Source organism: Cydia amplana, chromosome 21 (genome assembly GCF_948474715.1).
Source record: "Cydia amplana chromosome 21, ilCydAmpl1.1, whole genome shotgun sequence".
NCBI classification, from domain to species: domain Eukaryota; kingdom Metazoa; phylum Arthropoda; class Insecta; order Lepidoptera; family Tortricidae; genus Cydia; species Cydia amplana.
The window spans coordinates 10,736,497-10,761,534 of NC_086089.1; the positions used below are offsets into that span (position 1 = coordinate 10,736,497).

General features: G+C 38.2%; 1 protein-coding gene across 1 annotated transcript in view; it reads right to left on the reverse strand.

The window, feature by feature from the left end:
• Positions 1–25,038, reverse strand: part of LOC134657962 (uncharacterized) — a 182,156-nt gene that overhangs the window by 93,758 nt on the left and 63,360 nt on the right. The window contains exon 2 of the mRNA XM_063513567.1: positions 648–799. Within this exon, the coding sequence (XP_063369637.1) occupies positions 648–799 (152 nt within the window). The remainder of the gene's footprint in view (positions 1–647; positions 800–25,038) is intronic.

The window sequence follows — 25,038 nt, forward strand, 5'->3', positions numbered from 1 at the left end:
CTGCGCCGACGGCGAGTTCCGCGGGTTCTTGTAGATGCGCCCGTCGTCCGCCTGTAGTAGTGCTGTCTCTGTCACTCTTACACATAACCTACGGTACGTACCAGCAATGTGGCTTGTTCCTCGTCCCGGGGACACTGCGCCAACGGCGAGTTCCGCGGGTTCTTGTAGATGCGCCCGTCGTACGGCGACGACGGCGTCGTGTCGACCTCGTCGTCGTCATTAGCGATGGACTTTTGTCTTACATACTACTTGAAAACATGCACTAATATGGAATTGGACTGGCACACTCGATTTACTTTTAATTAAACGTCAAAATGATTTGTCACTGTGAACTTTGTATGAATGACCAACGTCTGATGTCACATGTCAGAGTCAAAGCCTCCTGTTTGATTTATTTTATGTTAAAATAATTAAAAGCGCTATTTTACGTAAAAAAATGATTAATCTGTGTGTTTGTTTGTTTAAGACCACTTGCGCGTTCCAGAGTTAGCCAAGTAACTCGGATTTGACCATTTATACTAGGTTAAACTGTACTGTTAACTCTGGGTTTGTTGGCTAACCCTGGTACGCGTAAGTGGCCCTATGTGGTGAATGTTTTGATTGCACTCCGATCCCCTCTATAGGCTTCAATAATATTAAATACGTACCAGCAATGTGGCTTGTTCCTCGTCCCGGGGACACTGCGCCGACGGCGAGTTCCGCGGGTTCTTGTAGATGCGCCCGTCGTCCGCCGACGACGGCGTCGTGTCGTCCTCGTCGTCGTCGTCGTCGGCCGTCGTCGGCGACGGCAGCGCCGACGCTGCAAACAAACAATTGGTGTCATTTAATAAGGTGATAATGTTTAAAGAAAACGTAAGAGGACAATCACTATATAGTATAAAAAAACAACGGGTTGCACTACGGGAGTGCCGACAGAAGTGAAAACTCAATGACTAGTCCAAAATGTCTGCAGCACTATGTATAATTGACCCATCCTCCTTTCTATTGAAACACTTTAGAGACAAACCAAAGAAAGTCTGCAGCGCAATAATTTGACATCGAATTAAAAAACTACATATGGCAATGTTTTTTAAGCAGTCAGTAAACGTCATGCACTATGGTATCTGTTTGTCAAAATCGTTTAAATATTCATTGTGTTTTGTGATGAACGGAATAAACATGGTGAAACCTTACAAAACCGGCGTGCGGGAGTTACTTTTCCGCATGACGAATAATTTTACACTTGTAAAAATTCAGCACGAGGCGATTCAAGCTGAAAAACGACAATGTTTACAAAATTTGGAGTTGATGACGGGTAAGTGGAATGAAACATCTTAATACTTCACCATATGTACCTACTTAGATAATATAATATTGGTTTAGACTAAGGTTTCACAGCAAATTGAACACACCTAATAGGTATAGGCATACTTATGAACTTCCTCTAACATTTCGAGAAACTCATTGGTACTAGCCGGGTTTTGAGCTCGAACCCACAACCTCATGGCATGGGTAGTAGGTACTAGTTAAAGCTAAAATTAATTTTTAATATATGTTTATTGTTTTAATGGTTTATTTCGTTTTTCCGAAAACTTCAGTTCGCAAATTGCGGGCAATTTCTCTGTCAATCTAATTACGCCTTAATGGGAGTAAAAGAGAAAGATGCTCGCATATTGAGAACTTCGGTGTTCGCGGTAGGCCCTCTGTGCCTATTTACCGCCGTCGCGGATATTACAAAAGCTTATTAATTTTGATGAAGCCAAATGTCACATTCTCCCAATATTATTTATCAATATTAGTATATGTCTACATATTAATAGTGACATCTATTGTTGGAATGAAATTTATTTTACCATAAAAATTAAGCTGTGCATACAGCTTAATTTTTTCATAGACGGTAAATATGGTAGAAATTTCACAAGTATCAAGACTATTTAATCCATTTTCTGTGGTGTTGTCGCATACTGATTTTTAAAAACTACTTTTAATCTAGCGCTGCAGACTTTCTTTGGTTTGTCTCTAGTTCCGAAATTGCTTGCCAGTGAGCTTAAATTTGTAGCGTTAATTGTTTAAAATTCGAATAGAAATTGTAAAGTTACCTTGCAGACCTCGCATCTAAATATATTTGGTCATAATATTTTGAGCTTTATTCACCAGTACTAGAGTTCACTTTTATTAGCGATTTCATCAAGATGTAGCTTTATTGAATTATATTTGAGTGATATAAAGTTAGAATGTAACTGTGAGATCCTCGTATTTCAGCCCGTACAAGATTAGAACCTTTTTCATGTAATGTCATTGAGTTTTTCTTTATTGATTTAAATGCCATCTAAATGAGTGGTCATCTAAATCTTACGGTCACGTGATCGCCTTACGCTGTCTCGAGTTTATCATTTTTTCAAAGCACAAAGAAGCTACTACAGTCACAGAATAAATAATAGTACTAAGTACTACAGTGAGTAACAAAGTAGATACTAAAATGTATTTCATCGATGAAAAGCGGTACATTACAATGTATCAATTTTTACAACACATTTCGAACGTGTTTTACGTTGTACAACCTGGTTGTAAAATGTTTAGAGCTTTTATATGACACGCTGTGCAACAATCCATTTTTATCTAAAAGTGATTCAATTAATTAAAATAGATTTCAGGAAAATTTAGCTTAAAATAGATTAATACTTATATAAATAAACAATATTACTGTACAGTGTACACTATATTTATTTATTAAAACTTTGTTATTGTATTATTAAAAAAGGTACACATGGTGGACTTAATGTCTAATGGCTCAAGGCATACCGTAAAATGGGGTAAGTAGGGATTACGAGGGCAGTTGGGTTATGAATGGGGCGACAAGGGATGACAGAGGGGTGAGTTGGTTTTTAAAGGCTAGTGCTACGTAAATTATATTTATCTACACACATGTCATTAGTGCTCTATAATGCGTTCAGAAACCGTAGGAAATGACAAGCTTTATTACAACCAATTTTACTATGAGAACTTTCTTATTTGTGGTAGTAGGAAAATTAGTACTTTTCTCAAAAATGGACGGCAAAGTCGACGTTGCCGGTTAAAAAATAGGTCGCGAAGTGCGTAGTTTATGGTCATTCAAAAAATTAAAAAGTTAAAAACATTGCAGTCTCGATTTCGGGACTGCAATGTCGCATACAAATTCCATTATTTAACGAGTTCCAAACTTTTTAAAACTTTTTTCTACTCCAGCACTTAAATGTGTCAATTAAATGACTGACAGTGATATCTAAAGCAATGTCATTTGAATGCTTTGTCTATAGGCTCATAAGATGACTGCTAGCAGTCATCTTATGAGTATAATACAACTGCTTTATTTTTTTTAAAGATACAAGTTCCGATCATCTTGATTGAAAGAGGTATGTTTTCATTTACAATAATAACTCTTTTTTTTTTTAATAATAACTCAATTTTTTTTAAATAATAACTCTTTTTTTTTACTAATAACTCTTTTTTTTAATAATAACTCTTTTTTTTATAATAACTCTTTTTTTTTTTTTTTTTTTTTTTTTTTTTGCTGCAGCTGTCATAGAAAAAGTAATGTATGCAACAGCTCATAATTGGTTCTTAAAATTCTCGGGTCTTTTTTTACAAAACTCGACTACGTCTCGTTTTGTAACTTCGACCCTTGAATTTTAAGAACCCTTATTATATCACTGTTGCATAAACTACTATAAATGGCCATATCAAATGAAGGCATAGGTCCCTTAAACAGCCAAACAGATGATCAACACTTATTATTATAAAGCCTATAACAGACTATCGCACCGCACCGCGACCTTGGAGCGTCGCACCCATAAGTGAGAAGTGAGAGCGAGAAACAGATATCTCTTTCTCCCTCTCACTTATGGGTGAAACAGATATCTCTTTCTCGCTCTCACTTATGGGTGCGACGCTCCAAGGTCGCGGTGCGGTGCGATAGTCTGTTACAGGCTTAATGTTGGTACCGCGACTATTTAGGTGTCTCAAATAGGTTGGCGTATTTTAAGCAGAAAAATACACTTCTTTTTTTTTAAAGGCGGCAAGCAAATTTTTTTAATGGTTGTATTTTTTTCTGTGAAAATTAGAACGTTGCTTCTGTAAGTTCTGTAAAATATTTCTATTTCTTGCACCATTTTTGAGAAAAGCACTATATATGACTCGGCTGGAAGGCTACTTGCTGGCTTCGGATTCAATTAAACGGACTCCCAAGGTCGTCCGTTTAAAACGAATCCTCAGCCTGCAAGTAGCTACTTCCGAACCTCGACAATAATGTACTATTAATGTACATAACGTTATAGATTTTTGTAAGGTTATGAGTTTAAATTGGGAACAGCAGTCAAAACTCAAGTGGGTCTCTATTCTAGTATCCATAGATATTAAAACAGTTATCGATACGAAACGTCAATTTAGTATATTTTTTTAATATAAACCGCACGATATTTGATCTCGAGTGACATGAGAATAGGGTCATCATTCTTTTGTCTAGGAATTTAAAAAAACTACGGATGTGTGACATGCGTGAAAAAAGTTTTCATTCACCGTCATTTGACGTACAGTTTATCTTTTAGTTAGATTTAAGTATAAGATAAAGTAGTGTATGTTACTGTACATAATTAGGCATTAAAACACTCGTGTGATCCTTTTAAGAAACTCACTAACGTTCGTTTCTTAAACCCACATTCGAATTTTAATGCCTCTCATTATGTAGCAGTCACATAAACTACTAATTCTAATAACAAACAAGCTATTATATTATAATGTTCATAATCCCAAAGTGTCGATCCAACAATTTTCAAAACTCAGCTTAGTAGGAAATCCCTCCTCACCCCAACTACGGGGTGACCTGGGATTTCCTACTATTTCGTGTTTATCTTTAAAGTTATTAAATGGAACTACTCAAAATCATAAAAAAACTAAAATACAAATGACCGGAACATTTATTATGTATAAAAATAAGTTTGCGACATATAAAAATAAAGTTTGACGGGGGTTTGAATGTCAGTTTTGTCCCTACTCACCCCATTTTACGGTACATAGAAAAACAAACAAATATCAGGAAAAATATTTGTTGAAATTTGAACTTTAATAGCTGTCAACAGAGTTTAATATCATATCCGCCATATATGGCTTCGTATGCCAGTAAAGGGTTAATAGGTATCCAACTATCCAGAGAGGAAAATGAGGACCACGTTTGTGTGAAAATTTAGGCAACTGTGCACGGGTCCTCCACTTTTGTCTTAACGTCCTAAGACCCTGCGTATAATTTTTAGTACATATATTCCAAAAATATTTTGAACTTTCATTGAGTAACTAAGGGTTCCAAATTCAAAAACAAAACAAATGCTTCTGGGTCTCAAGAGGCTAACGTACGCGAACAACACGCGAACGCGAAGCGAAGCGGCTCGGCGCGGCGCGACGGGCCCACGGCGTTCGCGTTCGCAACGAGATCGCCCACGTAGGACACTTCTATAGGTATCAAAGAGGATTGATTCACCCCGCGCCGCATCGCTTCGCTTCGCGTTCGCGTGTTGTTCGCCTACGTAGTACGCTGCGTAAGTCTGTAAAACTGTACAAGTGTCTGTTAAGGAGCTCACAATTCAAGTGCGATTCAGAATTCGTCAGTCGCTCAGACAATAGAATCAAAGATACATAACTACAGCCTTGGTATTATGGCCACAGGGAAGTCCTTTTGTATTCAGCTTATATTTAGGTTGTTTAATTGTGCCCTTTTGATATTCGGGTTCCGTGTTTTCCTTTTGAGGTAGGGAACCCTAAAAAATTGGCTGACTCCACAGCTCTAGAATGCCGCTTAGATGCTTAGAATGGTATTCCATCTGTCAAATATCTTGGTGTGTACATATTTACATCTCACATTTTGTTTAATGAGAGAGTGAGACGTAATGCACATTGGATAAAGAAATTGGACAGTGGAATACCGCGCTTAGGTACGCTTAAAGTTATATTAGCATCAGCCAGTAGGGCCCCTATTCGACATATAGAACTGTAGTCAGATTTCGCGTCCACTTCAATTCAACAGTTGATTGAATCGCATGTTCATCAAGTGCGGATAATATCATTTGGTACAACGTACAACCAATAATTCAACAAAAATCAACTTTGTTTTATTACTATTTTAAGGTTTATAATGGTTTGGTTTGGTTGTAACCTAACTGCGGATTGCTAATGTCAAATTTTGACACAAGATTGTTTCGATTCAACGGGAGTTCAACACGATACGTCAAACGTCGCTTGTCGAGTACCCCTCGGAGAGTTAAAAAAAATAGTAACGCTTTATTAGATCATAAATCATAATACGGTTGTAAAATATATGACTAGCAATATTGAGGCCTTCTTGATTTGTTACCAGTATTCACAAACGCTAAAAATATGAAAATTGTTTCTAAGTGAAAAGTGAAAGTGAGAAGTGAAAGTCGCATAACTTGAACTAATACTAAAAGGCTTTTTGACCCATTGTCACCTTGCAAAATGTATCTAAGGTTAAAAAAATACCCTGTAAAATAGTCTTAGCGTTGAAATGGTTGACTCCATTTAAAAGCTCAACTCTATAACAAAGACGGAGACTTACAAAGCTTTGCAAAGCTTTTAGAAATCAAATCTCGTGCAAAGCTTCTCTAATTGCAAAACGTCTGAAATTACAGGTCTATTAGAATACAAAGGTTGAATTTCTAAGTTGGCAGATTGCGGTATTAAATGCGTTTTAAATGTGAATTAAAATTACAGTTAGTAAAACAATTACTATTTAGGAGTACGAGGCGAGGCGGGTGTGAGGCGATGCGTATTTAAATGTGAATTAAAATTACAGTTAGTAAAACGAATACAATTTTCGAAGAAGAAAGTTCTAGAAGTTTAAGTAAAACGTTTACTCGCTCTATTTTCTGAAGAATGACGTTATTGGTTGAAACCAATAACGTCATTTCTGACACTGACAGATCAGTATCATATCGGAAACAGATCGAATAACTACCACAAAATAGATACAGTACAGAAGTCAATCACATGTATGTACTTCACTTTTCATACCTACGCTCGGCGGTCGCTCTAGGGTTGTCAACTATGACTTACCTATGCACAAAACATTATAGTGGTAGTGGCACTCGTATCTAATAGTGGCCGGGGCGGGGTGCTTACCTGCCTACCTAACTGTTCTGTTTAACGTTAAAACGAACCATCGAACTACAAGCAGATACCTACTAACCTCTCTGAAACCACTGGTAGCTTAAAAAAACGACAATTCATCGTTTTATGTTGAATTCAAATAACCGTCCACTGAACAGTTATAATAACTTTTTTTTGTTTCTCCATTCTTGCACAAAAAAGTTCACAGACGCGTGTCTCAAGCGGATGGCACTCGCGCTCGCACTGGTCCCAACCGGTCCGAGATATCGTGTCCGTGAGCAGTGTCTATGTGTGCGTTGCTCGAGCGCACTTTGTATGTAGATTGATTTCTGATGTACTGTATCTATTTTGTGACATAACTGACTACACTGGTTGACACCTTAAACGATTAACAATGTTCTTAAAAAAGTGTCAACCGCTCTAAGCAGTTATGTTGTTTTTGTAAACATCCCTTCAATTTATTTACATAAAAGATATATAGAGTTCCGGAACTTATGTACGAAATATCATTTGATATTAAATTTACCAGTCGCTTTTCGGTGAAGGAAAACATCGTGAGGAAACCGGACTAATCCCAATAAGGCCTAATGTATGTATGTATAAACTCTTTATTGTACAAAACACAAATTTATGGCACAGGATAGGCAGTACAAAGGCGAACTTATCCCTTTAAAGGATTTCTTCCAGTTAACCTTTGAGTTAATCCTAATTTACTCTGGGTTGCAAGGTCAGATGGCAGTCGCTTTCTTAAAAACTAGTGCCTACGCCAATTCTTGGGATTAGTTGCCAAGCAAACCCCAGGCTCCTATGAGCCGTGGCTAAATGCCGGGATAACGCGAGGATGATGAGTCCTTTATCCGAGGTTCAAAACCTAATACCTCACTTTAAGCTCACCCTGTATAGTCTGTCGCATCCTTTATGACCCCTAGTTCAGTTACCTTTATAGAGCATATACAGGGTGTGTATATAATGTTGAAAGCTTATCATGCCGCTAGGTGCCATTGTGACCTAGAATACACGGTTAAGGCCACAGAAGGGTTTGAAGCAGTGGAGTCACTATTTCATAAAACGCTACTCATACAATATTCGATGATGTTGTATAGTTTTGCAGCTGATAAAAAACGGAAATACATTCGTATCCTCGGAGGACCCAGGGAAATTTTGGCGGTTTTGAATTTGGAACTTTCTCTTATTTCTATATGAGTTCAAATTCGAATTTAATTTGTACTTGTACGGTTTACTAATGTGTTGCAGAAAGTTTTTTGACATATTTTTGTATTGCATAATGTTACTTGGCAGATATGTCACATTACATTTTACAAAGTATCATTAAGCATAATCACTTCGCAGAGTTTTATAATCCAGAACCATATTATGCATACTGTTGATGTTCATAATAGTCTTTTTAAACTCAGAAGAATGTATTGCATAATATTTCGGTGACATATACGCAATAAATAATAACACAGCGTTTTTACACTATAAAGACTTGTTTGTTTTGTTCTGTGGCCTCATTGAATACATAATCACTCAGGGGTAAGCAACGGCCGGTACTACATAAATTAAGGCATGAATGGACTGAACCTACATAGATGGGTTGCCGACTCATGACATTCAGCCATGAGAAATGGTTCTAACTTTCTAAGCATTATCTTGACCTGGGGGCCTAGTCAAGATTGCAATCGTTTTCAGAAAACGAAATTAACGCTATAATAGAACCCCATAAAACCCCAGGTTTGCATAGATGGCGCCATCATAGATTGCACCTTTTTCTATGAGATTTGGCTTAAAGAGGTGGCATCCGTGGCTTAAAATTCAATTAAAAATAATTGACACATTTCTAGGGATTGACAGGACAAGCTATGCTGGCGCCATCTGCTAAATAGTTCGACCGGCCAACCCCATTTACAGACATAGATAGATAGATAGATAGATTCATTTATTTCATAATACAAATTATACTATAAATTGCAGGCATGTCTAATCTACAAGAATTTATATTATGATCGTCAAAACAAGGATGTCACCAGAATATAATTTAATATAGTAGTTTATGCAACAGTGATATAATAAGGGTTCTTAAAATTCAAGGGTCGAAGTTACAAAACGAGACGTAGTCGAGTTTTGTAAAAAAAGACCCGAGAATTTTAAGAACCAATTATGAGCTGTTGCATACATTACTTTTTCTATGACAGCTGCAGCAAAAAAAAAAAAAAAAAAAGAAAAAAAAAAAAAAGAGTTATTATTAAAAAAAAGAGTTATTATTTAAAAAAAATTGAGTTATTATTTAAAAAAAAAAAGAGTTATTATTGTAAATGAAAACATACCTCTTTCAATCAAGATGATCGGAACTTGTATCTTTAAAAAAAATAAAGCAGTTGTATTATACTCATAAGATGACTGCTAGCAGTCATCTTATGAGCCTATAGACAAATCATTCAAATGACATTGCTTTAGATATCACTGTCAGTCATTTAATTGACACATTTAAGTGCTGGAGTAGAAAAAAATATTAAATTAAAAATGAAATAATTACAGAATGATAAGTCTTATAAATACATCATTTATAAATTCGCTAACAGAGTACAACGGTTTATCCAACAAAAAATCTCTTAATCGGCGTTTAAATTAAATGTTTGACATTATTTGACATTAGATGTTGACTACGTAATAACTCGCGTTTTGGTAGGAAAACTGATGTATGAAGTTATCACTCTTTCGTTACTTATATTTCTCTATGGTAATAGTGACTGTGAGGTAAAAAGATTAGTCTGTCTAAGTTAATATCGAACAAGTTATTAAACGGACTATGAAAATTCATAGTTTGGTTCTTTCAGTCGCTTTTGAGAGTACCTATGTGTCACATTCACAATGTACTAGGATAATTTAGACAGACAAACAAATAAATATCCTATTTCGAAAAATTACGCCAAGACTATTTGGTAAGAACACTCTCTCTTCACTACATATTATAAAACAAAGTCGCTTCCCGCTGTCTGTCTGTCCCTATGTACCTATGCTTAGATCTTTAAAACTACGCAATTGCTGCAATTTTTTTAATAAATAGAGTGATTCAAGAGGAAGGTTTATGTATAATTTGTTAACCCGTGCGCAGCCGGGGCGGGTCGCTAGTTACTTATATTTCTCTATGCTGTTATATAATGTTACAGAAAGATATCTCTAAAATAGGTCGGCTCGGTATCGAATTTGGAGCAATCTTTGGCAGACGCCTGCGATGTAATATTGTCCCGAAGGGATGCCTTAAGAGCTTTTAAACGGTTAAGGCAGAAGCGGAAAGCGTTCATACGAAAAAAAAACAACTACATTTGTATACATTTTAATGAATGAGTAAATGAATGAATGATTGTTTATTTGCGGTTACAATAAGTTGTTACAATTTTAGTTACAAAGTCCACCATACTCTACTTAATTAAGCATGTAAATATAAAATCTAGATTTCGTGGCTGGAAGTCACACAAAATAAAGATGCCTTTATATAGAACTAGCGACCCGCCCCGGCTTCTCACGGGTTAACAAATTATACATAAACCTTCCTCTTGAAACACTCTATCTATTAAAAAAAACCGCATCAAAATCCGTTGCGTAGTTTTAAAGATCTAAGCATACGTAGGGACAGACAGACAGCGGGAAGCGACTTTGTTTTATATTATGTAGTGATATTAAAGGAAACAATGAAATAATTTAGGTTTTCTACCCTCTTTAACTAATACAATTAGTAAAACACGGGTAGTTTTTCTCGCGGACGAGATTACGGACATTACTGTCGCGCCGATCATGTGCTATAGGCCTACTGTAGTCGCTAAAACCAAGATTAAATCTTTCATATTGTGGGTACCAAACCCGGACTCCAAAAATTTCGTCGTTGCACCGGGGTCGTCGTTACTACGTACGCGAACAACACGCGAACGCGAAGCGAAGCGATGCGGCGCGGAGTGAGTCAGTCCTTTGATACCTATAGAAGTGTCCTACGTGGGCGATCTCATTGCGAACACGAACGCCGTGGACCCGCCGCGCCGCGCCGCTTCGCTTCGCGTTCGCGAGTTGTTCGCTTACGTAAGACGCACCGTAAGCGATGTTTGTAACGGTTTTGACTGGACGTTATATTGGAAGCCGCTTCCCGCTACCTCCTATGACTTACACCCACAGAATCCAGTTAATAAATGATCCAGTTTAAGCCAAGTTCTGAACGCTTTCAGAGTCAGTTAGCAGGTACAACTAACTAATAACCAAACTGTTATTTACAATAGGTAACTAACTGTTGATAACACGTACCTGACCTAGATAATTTCACCGTTATTGATTACTAGCTTTTGCCCGCGACTTCGTCTGCGTGGAATCAGTAATTAGTGTACTTAGTTTATTGTTTATCCAATCTGCTAAAGCAGACTAATTCTCCATACCCCCGGTACCATACCTTAAAGGGTGATTTCTGGGATAAAAACTATCCTATATCCTTCCCCAGGACTCAAACTATCTTTATACCATCAACTAAATCGATTCAGCGGTTCTTAAACCGCTACCCTCACCCTTAGGTGAAGAGGTATTTACATGAAAGATGATACATATGATCTTTATGTTTTACCCATTATGCAGGTGTACAAAATTGCACATATATAGGCAGGGTTGGGCAGTATTTCAATTACATGTATTTGAAATACGTATTTGAAATACAAATTAGTATTTTGTATTTGTATTTCAAATACTACCTCAAAAGTATTTTGTATTTGGTATTTCAAATACTGCACTCACATGTATTTAGTATTTTGTATTTCAAATACTTCAAGCTTCAAAATACATTTCTATAAATACATTTTATTAAATTCTATAATCCTAAAATGTCTAATCTCTCGCACAAGCTGTGAGCCGACCGCGAACCTCCGATCCAGCCGAGATACAATTTTCATTGGCTGGATACTGGATCTATATTAGGTCAACTTCTGCGTGGAACTTTTCGTTTAAATCTAGGGGATAGGGTCATTGCAGTAGTTTCCGTCCATGCACTAGTTTTCGACGACTTGACGGATTATCAAATATATATTTCATTTTTAATTTACTACTTTTTGCGAAATCTTCATCTTCCTCGCGTTGTCCCGGCATTTTGCCACGGCTCATGGGAGCCTGGGGTCCGCTTGGAAACTAATCCCAGTAATTGGCGTTGGCACTAGTTTTTTCGATAGCGACTGCCATCTGACCTTCCAACCCAGAGGGTAAACTAGGGCCGTAATTGGAATTAGTCCGGTTTCCTCACGATGTTTTCCTTCACCGAAAAGCGACTGGTAAATATCAAATGATATTTCGTACATAGTTCCGAAAAACTCATTGGTTCGAGCCGGGGTTCGAACTCGCGACCTCCGGATTGCAAGTCGCACGCTCTTACCGCTAGGCCACCAGCGCTTCCTTTTTGCGAAATATCATTGTGATATGTAGACAGATATATTGCTTAGACGCCTTAGACATAAGGATTGAAATCAGTCCAAATTTGTGCAGGAATGTAGGTATATATTCAAATTTCGTCAAGTGGACGTAAACTAGAGCTGGACGAAAACTAGCGCAAGGACCTTATAAGTTTATATGAAAGGATATTCGTTAACGTTAAAACTAAATGCTAAACAAAAAAATAAATAAAGGTATATTTTGTAATTGAAATACATTATTTTAAACACTGTAATTTGTATTTTGTATTTCAAATACCCGTCACCAAAGTAGTTTGTATTTTGTATTTCAAATACTTTTAAAAATGTATTTTGTAATTTGTATTTCAAATACGTGGAAGCCAGTATTTTGCCCAACCCTGTATATAGGTAAATCATAGGCACATATATAGTGCTAGTTACCGCACGAGGGCGGTAAATTAACACCATATGTACCGTAAAACGTTGTACGATACACGTGCGAATAGATAATTTCCTACTTCTCACAATTGTATCGTAATGTACTATTACAAGTGTCAATATTCTCATTATAGTTTTCACGACGTCATTACGCGTCAGTAATACTGATCAGTAATGATCTAATGATGTATAGCTATTGTAATCGACAGTTCGCAGACGATAGCGTAACGTGTTCCGTTCCGGTAAAAGTGGTGAACGTAATCGGCAGGCTGTGGCCGTGAGGCAGCGGGGAGCGGAGCGGAAAAGAATATCGACTTAGGGCCAGTTGCACCAATCACAATTAACAGACTGATAAACGTCACGCAGCAGAAATGTATGAATAGAATAGAATAGAATCATTTATTGCATATCACAAAGCAGTTATACAGGTGGTACATATTATTGGGTTAGTTTAAGTGACGCCCTGTAAGGACACAGCAACATATTATACCTATACTACAGTTAACTTAAAAACTACTAGCTTAACAATTACAAATATTTACAATTTTCATTAGGTAGGTACATATTATGAGATCATTTTAATCATGTTTTTCGTTAAATTAGTCTTTCACACTATAATAGCACTTACATAAGGAATATTTTTAACTTGTTTTGGAATAATTTGGGATTTCTACTTATGAAACTTCCCATACAATAAAATTTAGCAAACGCTTTAGTGGTGACAGACGGTTTGGTGCAACCGACCCAGGGGCCCACTGATTAACAGTTCGCCGGACGGTATCTGTCAGTTAGAACAAAAAGTTGACAGTTCCGAACAACTGACAGGCCGATACTGTCCGGCACACTGTTAATCAGTGGGCCCTTTAAGACTTAAATTCAACGCAACTTGCTCATTAATTTTAAAAGAAGACTGGAAAGAGCCTGCTCCCATCTTAAAGGCCGGCAACGCTGTTAAACCGGGCGTCTCCATGGACGACGGTAATGCTTACCGTCTAGTGATGAGCCGTGGGAATTTTCCCGGGAACGGGATTATTCCCAACGGGAATATTCCCGGGAATATTCCTTTGTTTCCGGGAATATTCCCAAATCAAGGGAATATTACAATTCAGATTGGGTAAATCAAATTTTAAATTAAAGTTTGTTAAAATATGTATAATACCCTGAAAAATAAAATGACGTTCACAAAAAACCTCGTCTTTATTCTAGATACATAAATTATACATGTTTTAAATACTAAATTTTAAGATTTTTTTTAAATCTTTTTCGCGGTGATTTTTATGTGCAATATTTGTTTATTTGTTATTTGAGAGTTCATGTTTCTATCTCTTTCTTTCAATATATTGGTATCCCTTCTTCTAAAAAGATACACCATGGTGCACTTACTCAGTCTTCGAACGTATCTGGTTCTATCAACACGTGCGTAGATGTGCATAAGTCATGAGGCCGAAAAGTAGTGTTTGAACATTTTACTACTCATACAGTTAACAACAAAGTCACGTTTTGTTGCAAATATTGCAATACTGTGTATTTATTTAAAAATGCTACGAAAATCGCCTGCCATTTAGGCAAATGTGCCAAAACACCATGTGACGTTCAGTGTTTCTTTAAAAACCGTGGAAAAAATAAGTCCAGCAGTGCTGCAAGTGAATCGCATGGTGAACCTAGCGGTTCTTCACATTCTCACATTCCATATCAAGAGCCAAACCAGGACTCTACTGTGTCTGATATCACAGATAATAAAAAATGTTCCTAGAAAAAATATTTAGTCAATTTACTGTGATTTTTAATTAAACTGTGATGATTTTCTAAAATTTGTTTTTATTTTCAATTTTTCCAACAACTATGGGCATATTCCCGGGAACATTGGGAATGCTCCCAGGAAATATTGGGAATATTCCCGGAAACATTGGGAATTTAGTTGCCTGTGTGAGTTACACTGGCTAATGTCTCAGTTCATAGTTAAATGGATAACGTTTTGATAGAATCCCCTATAACACAATATGTAAACATTAACAATTTCAAAATTCCCCAATGTTCCCTTCGTGTGGGAATATTTCTGGGAATATTCATCACTATTACCGTCAGGTGATTTGTCTGCTTTTTTCGTCGCCTAGCACCCATAGTACAAGCCTTGCTTAGTTTGTTGCTACTTGCTAGGTTGATCTGTTTAAGGGGCCCACTGATTATACTGACTGATACACGTATCAGTCCGCCGGACTATATCAGTCTGTCAGTTTGTTCGGAACTGTCAAATTTTGTTCTAACTGATAGGCTGATGTCGTCCGGTGGACTGATAATCAGTGGGCCCCTTATGATGTCCCCTAATATTTTTATTTATTTATGGGAGTTATATACGCTATTTCCATAATGGTTCATCTACTTAGCAAATTAGTAGTACGTTCACTCTCTAACAAAACGCACCTATTACGACAGATATGACCGCTAGGTGGCGCAAGCGCAAGCGGCGCCGTTCCGTAGCGGTGCTCGGCAACATAGCTGGGCAGAAGTCCGTTAATCCGTTAATCGTTAATTAATGAAGTTAAGTTTTCCAGTAACGAATTAACTTTTAAGTTAACTTTAAAAACCTGTAACAGACTTGTAAATAGGCTACGTCAGCCACCTGAGAGCTCACGATCGTCGCTCTCAATAGCCAGTGAATATCCAGTCGCCGAGGCCGAAATCGGCTAGGACAGGATGATGATGACCTACTCACACAAAGGCCGCGCGCTGCCGCGCCGCGCCGATGTCGTTCCGACTACTTTGCGTTAGGATTGAATGCAGTGCAACTTTACATAGCGCGAATCGTACTACTGACTAACAGTCTGATATTGCTTACCCCGTGCGCCGTATTAATTTTGTTATTACGAAAGTATGACAGAGTCGATCGCGGCAAGCTGAGCAGTTGCCATATAAGATACACGGGTGCGAGCGAGACAAATATAACTACTTATTTACTATTCGAGACCGAGCGGTCACACGAGACGACGATATGATTATTTCTACTAGTTTTATTTCCTATTGCGTATATTTACGATTTCAAGTTAACGATTAACTTTAGCTTCCGTTAAAACTTTTTAATAGTAACGTTTTAACGTTTAACGAAGTTAACTTTTTGATTAACGGTGCCCAGCTCTGCTCGGCAATTACTATGGCTAGACACCAAAATTGGTGGGCCATGTACTTGTAGGTACTTGTAGCGACGCGACGACATCGCGGAGTGAGCCACGTCTGCCACCGCTACCATCCGAATCTTTGGCCCCGGCCTTACATCGCGTGCGGGCCCACGACATCCAAACAAAACGCTCGTGATTAATTGTTTGTAGTAGTGCGGTTAACCCGCTAGTTCATTCCGAACTTGAGTGCTTGAGCATGCTAGTACATACTTATACATATGTATCTACAAGTTTAGTTTTCGAATTTGTTAATTATTTATTCTTTACTAGCTTTTGCCCGCGACTTCGTCTGCGTGGAATTAGTAATTTGGGTAGCTTATTTTTACCCAATCTACTTTTACCTAAACGATTCCCCATACAAACTTCCACCCCCCTTTTCATCCCCTTAAAAGGAGATTTTTGGGATAAAAACTACCCTATGTCCTTCCCCGGGACTCAAACTATCTCCATACCAAGTTTCATCTAAATCGGATCAGCGGTTATTGATTTCCCATACAAAGTTCCACCCCCCTTTTCACCCCCTTGAGGGGTGAGTTCTGGGATAAAAAGTATCATATGTCCTTTCCTTTAAGCGTGAAGAGGTAACAGACAGACAGACACACTTTCGCATTTATAATATTAAGTATGGATTAGTATGGATTCAATTCAAACAAACACAAGTATAAGTTTACAGTTACCTATACCACTTATACTGTTAGTACATAGTCAGTATCATAAACAATACGTAATTTTCGAACTATCTCTACATACTACATATTACTAAGGCCCCACTTGCACATTACACTAACCCCGGGTTAAACGGTTAAACCTGGAGTTACCATGCTTACCGGTCCAATTTGACACTTGGTTAACGGCTTAACCGTTTAACCCCGGGTTAGTGGAATGGTGCAAGGGGACCTAAGTTACATAGGTAGAGTTTAAAAAAAACCTGATACTACGTTGTAAGGACGGCCACTTTGTCTGCGAATATGTCTGCGTTTTGGACTGTAGCTAATATGAAGTTATTTAGTATATAATTCTACTGCTCGTTACGTGGGTACGTTCTAATTGGTTTATTAGAAAATACAATTGCCCCAATGAGGGCGCCACTGGACGGTCGATGCAGTCTTATGCCCTCCTCTACACGATGGGCCACTTAGATGGGCCAGCGTGTAGAGGGTAGTGGTGTCGGGTGGCTTATGGCGCGGCGGGATGGCGATGGGATGGCCGCGGTGTCGGTTTTTCGGCCGCGCATCAAAGGTAGTGGGCCAGCGATGGTGCGTACGCGTCTACACGTGGCTCATTAGTGCGTGCTCTCAACCATCGCGTGGCAATCTCGCTGGTCCAGCGCTGGGCCATCGTGTAGACTGTAGAGGAGCCATAACCATCACATGGCCATCTCGCTGGTCCAGCGCTGGGCCATCGTGTAGCAGCTGTAGACTGTACAGGAGCCATAACCATCGCATGGCCATCTAGCTGGTTCAGCGCTGGGCCATCGTGTAGACTGTAGAGGAGCCATAACCATCGCATGGCCATCTCGCTGGTTCAGCGCTGGGCCATCGTGTAGACTGTAGAGGAGCCATAACCATCGCATGGCCATCTCGCTGGTACAGCGCTGGGCCATCGTGTAGACTGTACAGGAGCCATAACCATCGCATGGCCATCTCGCTGGTCAAGCGCTGAGCCATCGTGTAGACTGTAGAGGAGCCATAACCATCGCATGGCCATCTCGCTGGGCCATCGTGTAGAGGAGCCATTAAACTGCGACAACTAGACTGTAAGATCGGTAATTAAATAGTGTAAATACACCTACATTTCCGTCTCATACTTCCCTGCTCTAATTACCGATATACTAAACAATGCGTATGAAGTCTTACACGACACGCACGTAATGTGACAACTCATATCCGTGATGGTATACTAGTTTTTACTGCGACTCTATTCTTATTTAACAGTTTACGTTGTCATTATACAGAAACCCTAGTGTTCATTTCATTCGATAGGGTGACGAACATTCGCTTTTGCGTTATCTCTATTTTTGTATGGGATTTTGAACAGTGCGCCAAGCGGGACGTTTTGGAAACTCAAAATCCCATACAAAATGACACTTAACGCAAACGCGTACTACATCATGTCATGCGATAGAATGAAATGTACACTAATATAGGGGTAGGTACAGTATTAGTGGTAGTTACATTTAACAAAACGTTTTATAGTCTGACTGAATATATGTATGTTAAACGGCTATTTAGTACCGTTCAGAATATTGGTAAATGTCGAAAGATCGTTATCTCTAGACAGATAGACAGACTGACATTTATATTAGTAGTGTATAGTATAACATAACACATTGCACGCCAGTAATCATCCGGGTTCGACGCACGAGTGTGCGTGCGTGTGTGTGTGTGTTAGTGGGTTATAGGAAACTGATACTATTAGTAAACCGTCTGATTCACGGCCCTATTCGAACTATGCTTATAAGAAGTCACAGCGGTACGAAAACCGAAGTTTGACAGCAATTCAGGGACGTATAATGCACCCTTTATTTGTATGGCACTATCCCTTTCGGCTGTTTAGGGTTGTCAAAATTCAAGTTATTATCTTATGTGGTCGTGCACGCAAAAGGACGTCAAGTAATGCCAACCCTAATTGCTTGGAGCAATGCTGAGCCGAATGGAGCCGAGTTTGCCCGAAAGGAGGAGTGTCCCCCTGACTGTACAGTCGCCAATAGATATATCAGAGCGGCCAAGGTGTTCACAATATCTGAACAAGCACTCTAACGCCTTTTGACAATAGAGGCGTGCTCAGATATTTGTGAGCGCCTTGGCCGCTCCGATATATCTGTTGGCAACTGTACTACAAACTGTGCCGCAAAACTATTAACATCAAAGACACAGAAACTAGGGCAAATTTAACTAGCTAGGTTTCATTAATTAACAGTGGAAGTTAAATATAAGCTTAATAATATATCCTTCAAGCTTTCCCGTCCCTAGAGAAGCCTAGGGTCCGCTCAGCAAACGAATCCTAAGAATTAAGAGAATATAATACGAAAAAAAAATTCGGAAGCACAAATACAGAAGAGAAAATTATAAAAAAGAAAAATATAGGAACCTAGGTGACACTGCGCCTACAACTTATCTGCTTTGCCTAAAAGTTGACTGGTAGAGAATGCCTTATGGCATTAAGTTCGCCTTTTGTAAAGTGTGTTTTCTTATGTGCAATAATTATTAAATAAATAAATGGGACTAACATTTAACTTTTAACACAGGTAAAAAGCAGGCCCTAATGGGACTATTTTTTTTTCACGATATTAAAATAGTATTTCATACATATTTCTAAAAAAGCGGCCAAGTGCGAGTCGGACTCGCCCATGACGGGTTCCGTATTTAGGGGATTTATGACGTATTAAAAAAAAACTACTTACTAGATCTCGTTCAAACCAATTTTCGGTGGAAGTTTGCATGGTAATGTACATCATATATTTTTATTAGTTTTATCATTCTCTTATTTTAGGAGTTACAGGGGGGGGGGGACACATTTTACCACTTTGGAAGTGTCTCTCGCCCAAACTATTCAGTTATAAAAATGATATTAGAAACCTCAATATCATTTTTGAAGACCTATCCATAGATACCCCACACGTATGGGTTTGATGAAAAAAAATTGTTGACTTTCAGTTCTAAGTATGGGGAACCCCCAAAATTTATTGTTTTTTTTCTATTTTTGTTTGAAAATCTTAATGCGGTTCACAGAATACATCTACTTACCAAGTTTCAACAGTATAGTTCTTATAGTTTCGGAAAAAAGTGGCTGTGACATACGGACGGACAGACGGACAGACAGACAGACATGACGAATCCATAAGGGTTCCGTTTTTTGCGATTTGGCTACGGAACCCTAAAAACTCATTGGTCAAAACTTACCGCTACGGCTACAAGCGCTATACTACCTATAGATTTTTTTTGTTCTATAATTAAGTTTAAAAACAATAAGTGCCCTAAAATCTAAGCCATTTAGTCGACAAGACAAGGAAATGGACCTTAAATAAATAAACACAGCACATAAATTTGTACATTGTTGTATATATTTTGTGCAATAAAGTTTAAATAAATAAATAAATACCCTATACACCCTGCCCAACGCCACGTAAGCCACATACTCGTAGGTACCTACTATTTCTTGTCACTGTTGGTAAAAAATGTCCACTCTTATTAGACGCATGACCTACTACGCAATTTACGACCGTATAAGGTTAGGTTAGGACCATGAGATATAAAATATAAATAAATAAATAAATATTATAGGACATTATTACACAAATTGACTAAGCCCCACGGTAAGCTCAAGAAAGCTTGTGTTGTGGGTACTCAGACAACGATATATATAATATACAAATACTTAAATACATAGAAAACAACCATGACTCAGAAACAAGTATCTGTGCTCATCACACAAATAAATGCCCTTACTGGGATTCGAACCCAGGACCGCGGCTTCACAGGCAGGGTCACTATCCACTGGCCAGACCGGTCGTCAAAAATATAATATTAGGGAGACCCAGCTAGCTTTGCTCGGAAAACATATAAAAAAATCTAAAATTTGCGTTTTCCCAGAGAATAAGACCTATAGCTAGATCGATTTTTCGCCCCCGAAAACGCCTATACTTATAGCAAATTTCATCGAAATCGTTAGAGCCGTTTCCGAGATCCCCGAAATATATATATAAATAAATAAATAAACAAGAATTGCTCGTTTAAAGGTATTAGATAGATTAGATTACATATTATAGGGATTTTTTATACAAATTGACTAAGTCCCACATGCAGTAAGCTCAAGAAGCTTTGTGTTGTGGGTACTCAGACAACGATAATAAAATAACGAATATACAAATACATAAATATATAGAAAACAACCATGACTCAGGAACAAATATGTGTGCACATGGACAAATAAATGGCCGTACCGGGATTCGAACCCAGGACCATCGGCTTCACAGGCAGGGTCACCACTAGGCCAGACCGGTCGTCAATCGTATTGTTTATAAGTTTGTCGTAATCATCATCATACAAATACAAATACAAATACAAAATTATTTATTTCTTTAAAATACACATGGCCATGATTTAGGGGATGGAGCCGGTAAGCAAATAATTGCCTGTGTTGCACCGCTCTTCCTAGGGATTGCTCCCGGTACTGGTTTTCTATACAAATACAGTACCGGAACCGGGAAGTTCCCGGTTCACGCCATACAAACTCAGTACCGGGAGCAATCCCTAGCTCTTCCCTAGGTTAACAACTATTTATTTATCATACATATATATACTTACATAGTATAAAACATAGTCGCTTCCCGCTGTCTGTCTGTCTGTCTGTATGTATGCTTAGATCTTTAAAACTACGCAACGGATTTTGATGCGGTTTTTTTAATAGATAGGGTGATTCAAGAGGAAGGTTTATGTATAATTTGTTAACCCGTGCGAAGCCGGGGCGGGTCGCTAGTACAATTTGTTATAGTAGGTATAGTTTTAAAATGATATTAAATGGGTCACTCGCGTATTATTAAGTAGAATAACGCCGCGCTCTTAAATAAAGGCGGTGCTCTTGAGAAAGATCCTCTAAATTAGGATCGAAACATTGTCGACCGTTTATCAGATGAAAATCACCCGAAAGCCCATCATAATTAATCCCTTTTCGGACTTTTCCTACAGCTTTGGACACTCGTAATTACCCGAATACACCTAACCTATATTTTGAAAACCGCTCAGAGCAACATCATTGACAAACAAAAATCAACCATATAATGCTTATCTTACGGTCTCTTTTACAGCCCATTAGCAAGTAATGTATATCAAACGAACTATGCCAATATGATTATCAACCTTATTATATAAACTTAAGGTTCACTTTCCATGTAAAGGTATTAGTAATACATCATCCGAAGCACATAATTCCTTGGTTCGCCGATAATTCCTGGAGCGCTCAGATAAGCGGGGAGATCATTTTTCATATAATATTGAATTATTTAATATCTATAAGTAATTTTTGGCTGAAATATTGGCTTCGGAGTTATTGGGGTCGGGGATGAATATCATTTATCATTTGCTGGTAGATATTAAATTTGTGATAGTTTTATACAGCTTGTTTTTTCATCCTTTAGCCATAATTGGCGAGGTGAATATATACAATACAATACAATTAATCCTCTTTATTGCATAACCTCAGAATAAATGTACATGGAAACACAAATAATACATGAAAACAGAGGAAAACAACAGGCGGCCTTATCGCTAAAGAGCGATCTCTTCCAGACAACCTATAGGTAATTTGAGCAACTTTTGCTATGGGACCAACCCCAAAATAGCGAAAAAATAATTGACTCAAGACAAGAGTGTAAAACGGATTTTTTACGCTTTATTTTTTAGGACCTTTTAATACAAATTGACTAAGCCCCACAGTAAGCTAGAAGGCTTGTGTTGTGGGTCAGACAACGATACCTATACTTGCCAACGCGCCAATCGCTTACGCTCTGTAGCCATCGAAACGCAACTGTCACTGTCGCACTAATATGGAAGAGTGATAAAGAGACACATTGAAGCGATTCGATGGCGAAGCGATAGCGATCGTCACCTTGGCTAGGCCACCTGTCCTATTACTTACTATTAGCAACTAGGCCAGTCCTATTACTTATAGGCCAGACCGGTCGTCAAATTCATTAATTTAATCCTAATCCTTCCATTGTATTCCGATAATCGAGTTAAAACCAGTGTCCGAAACGGGGGATTATGGCCGCGGCTATTGTCAAGTAAATATCAGATAAAGTACGAAACAAGCGGGGTGGCAATTAGTTAGAAAGTTGAGACAACCTGCGGTCAGGGAACCATGGAGTAGCTGTTCATTTAAAATTGTTTGTCATGCATAAGACTTGTAATGATAACTGGGGCCCGTTTCTCAAAAGCTTGTAACTTGTAATACAAGTGGAAGTCCTTTTCTAACAAAAGCTGTCAAAAAGTGACATCCGCTTGTATTACAAGTCACAAGCTTTTGAGAAACGGGTCCCTCTGGACTTAAATAACAAATTGAATTAAGAAAATCACAAAAAGTTACTGTGGTTAGGCTTCGCAAGGAATTTTAGGATGCTGATAAGCAATAATGTGTTAACTCACACTACTCACAGTCACACTAATTTAACAATAAGATGTCAACTCAAAAAAAATTGCATCCTAGGTATTATATCCTATGTCACACCAATGACACAAATCTAAATAATTGTGCATTACAATCTGTGTGCAATCGGCCGTGCCAAAAATTAGACTTACAATTACTTACATAAATAGGTATATAAAGACATACATATGATCGAAAAAATAACCTTCCTTCGGCAGTTAGATAAAATTGACGCGGCAGCATGTTCAAGAAAAAGGAACTCAAGAAAAGGAACCATTTGGAACCACTTTTAACTCCTTCATAACTCAAAACCAAAATCTACATGCATGGTAAATATAAATATTATAAAATCAGCCCTAAGCCTTACTGTGGGGTTTAGTCGAGTTGTGTAAGAATGTCTTATAATTATTAGAGTGGTTTTTCACCTAGACAACTAATCGTGGCAACGATGGCAACAACAAGCAACAACGGTTGCACTCCGAGAGTGCCGATAGAAGTGAAAACTCACCTCACTATATTACCGACGCCCGGTGACACGATACATACGTTTAGCGAAGGTATTCTATTTATTTATTATATATTATTATCATTCTCAAATAAGATCACACTTTTTCATTGACATGTTTATTTACATACTGCCATGACAACGTCAAATTATTTGAACATAGGTAAAGAGTCTTGAAAAGGAGTCCGCAACATAAATGTCAAATAACATTGAGTTTTTCTTTATTGATTTAAATGCCATTTAAATTATGAGTGGCCACCTTACCGGGCTTACGGTCACGTGATCGCCTTGAGCCCCTTACGGCCACGTGATCGCCTTACGCTGTCTCGAGTTTATCATTTTTTCCCCACCTCAAAAAGTGCCCAGCTCCGCTAAAGAAGTTTTCACTTCAAAAAAGTTGATTCAACCCATTCAACCCTCTCTACTCCACGCTCTGTTCCTCAACCGCGATATTAAAATAATTTGCGGACAGACAATAGTTACGGGAGTCCATAAAATAGCACAATTTACTGTCGGGTTGGGGCAGAATTAATTTAGATATAATTTAGACGTTTCGTGTAATTTGCTAACTTAATTACTGAAGGCAGTGTGCTAAGTACCTACACTGAGAGAAAAATGTTGTTTGTCGTAAGTGGCGTAACTTTGTTTGAAACTATAATTATTGGTAAACGGAGTGTTTTTCAACCGTCAAGGTTGACTCACGCTAGACCGGTCCGGGGCTGGCCGTAGCTTCCGGCGCTTAGTTTTATATGGAAAGCTCCTCGAAGTGTTTTCTCAACCGTCAAGGTTAGACTGGTCCGGGGAAGGGTCGGAGCTTCCGGCGCTTCGTTTTCTATGGAATCAGCCGTCATAGAAAACGACAAGTCGGACGCCTCGGCCCGGGCACGGCCCGGTCTAGCGTGAGTCATCCTTAAGTCCTATTTTGAAAATGGTACATCGACAAGCGCAAAAGTCACGTAATTTTTTCCATGCATTATTTAAGTTGCCGAGCGACCACGACCTAGGCCAAATTTTTTATTTACATATAAGGTTTTATTTTAAGTGTTTTTATTAGTTTATTTTCTGTGTGATTACGAATAAATTTATTTAAGTTTAGATTATCGTTTTCTATCCACGTTTTTCATCTTGGCTAGTCACCCAGTTGGTTAATTATTCAGAGTAAAAGGGGACTTGGAAATGTAAACTTTATTTAGGTACGTAAAATGTTCAAATACAGTTACGGTAATTCATTACA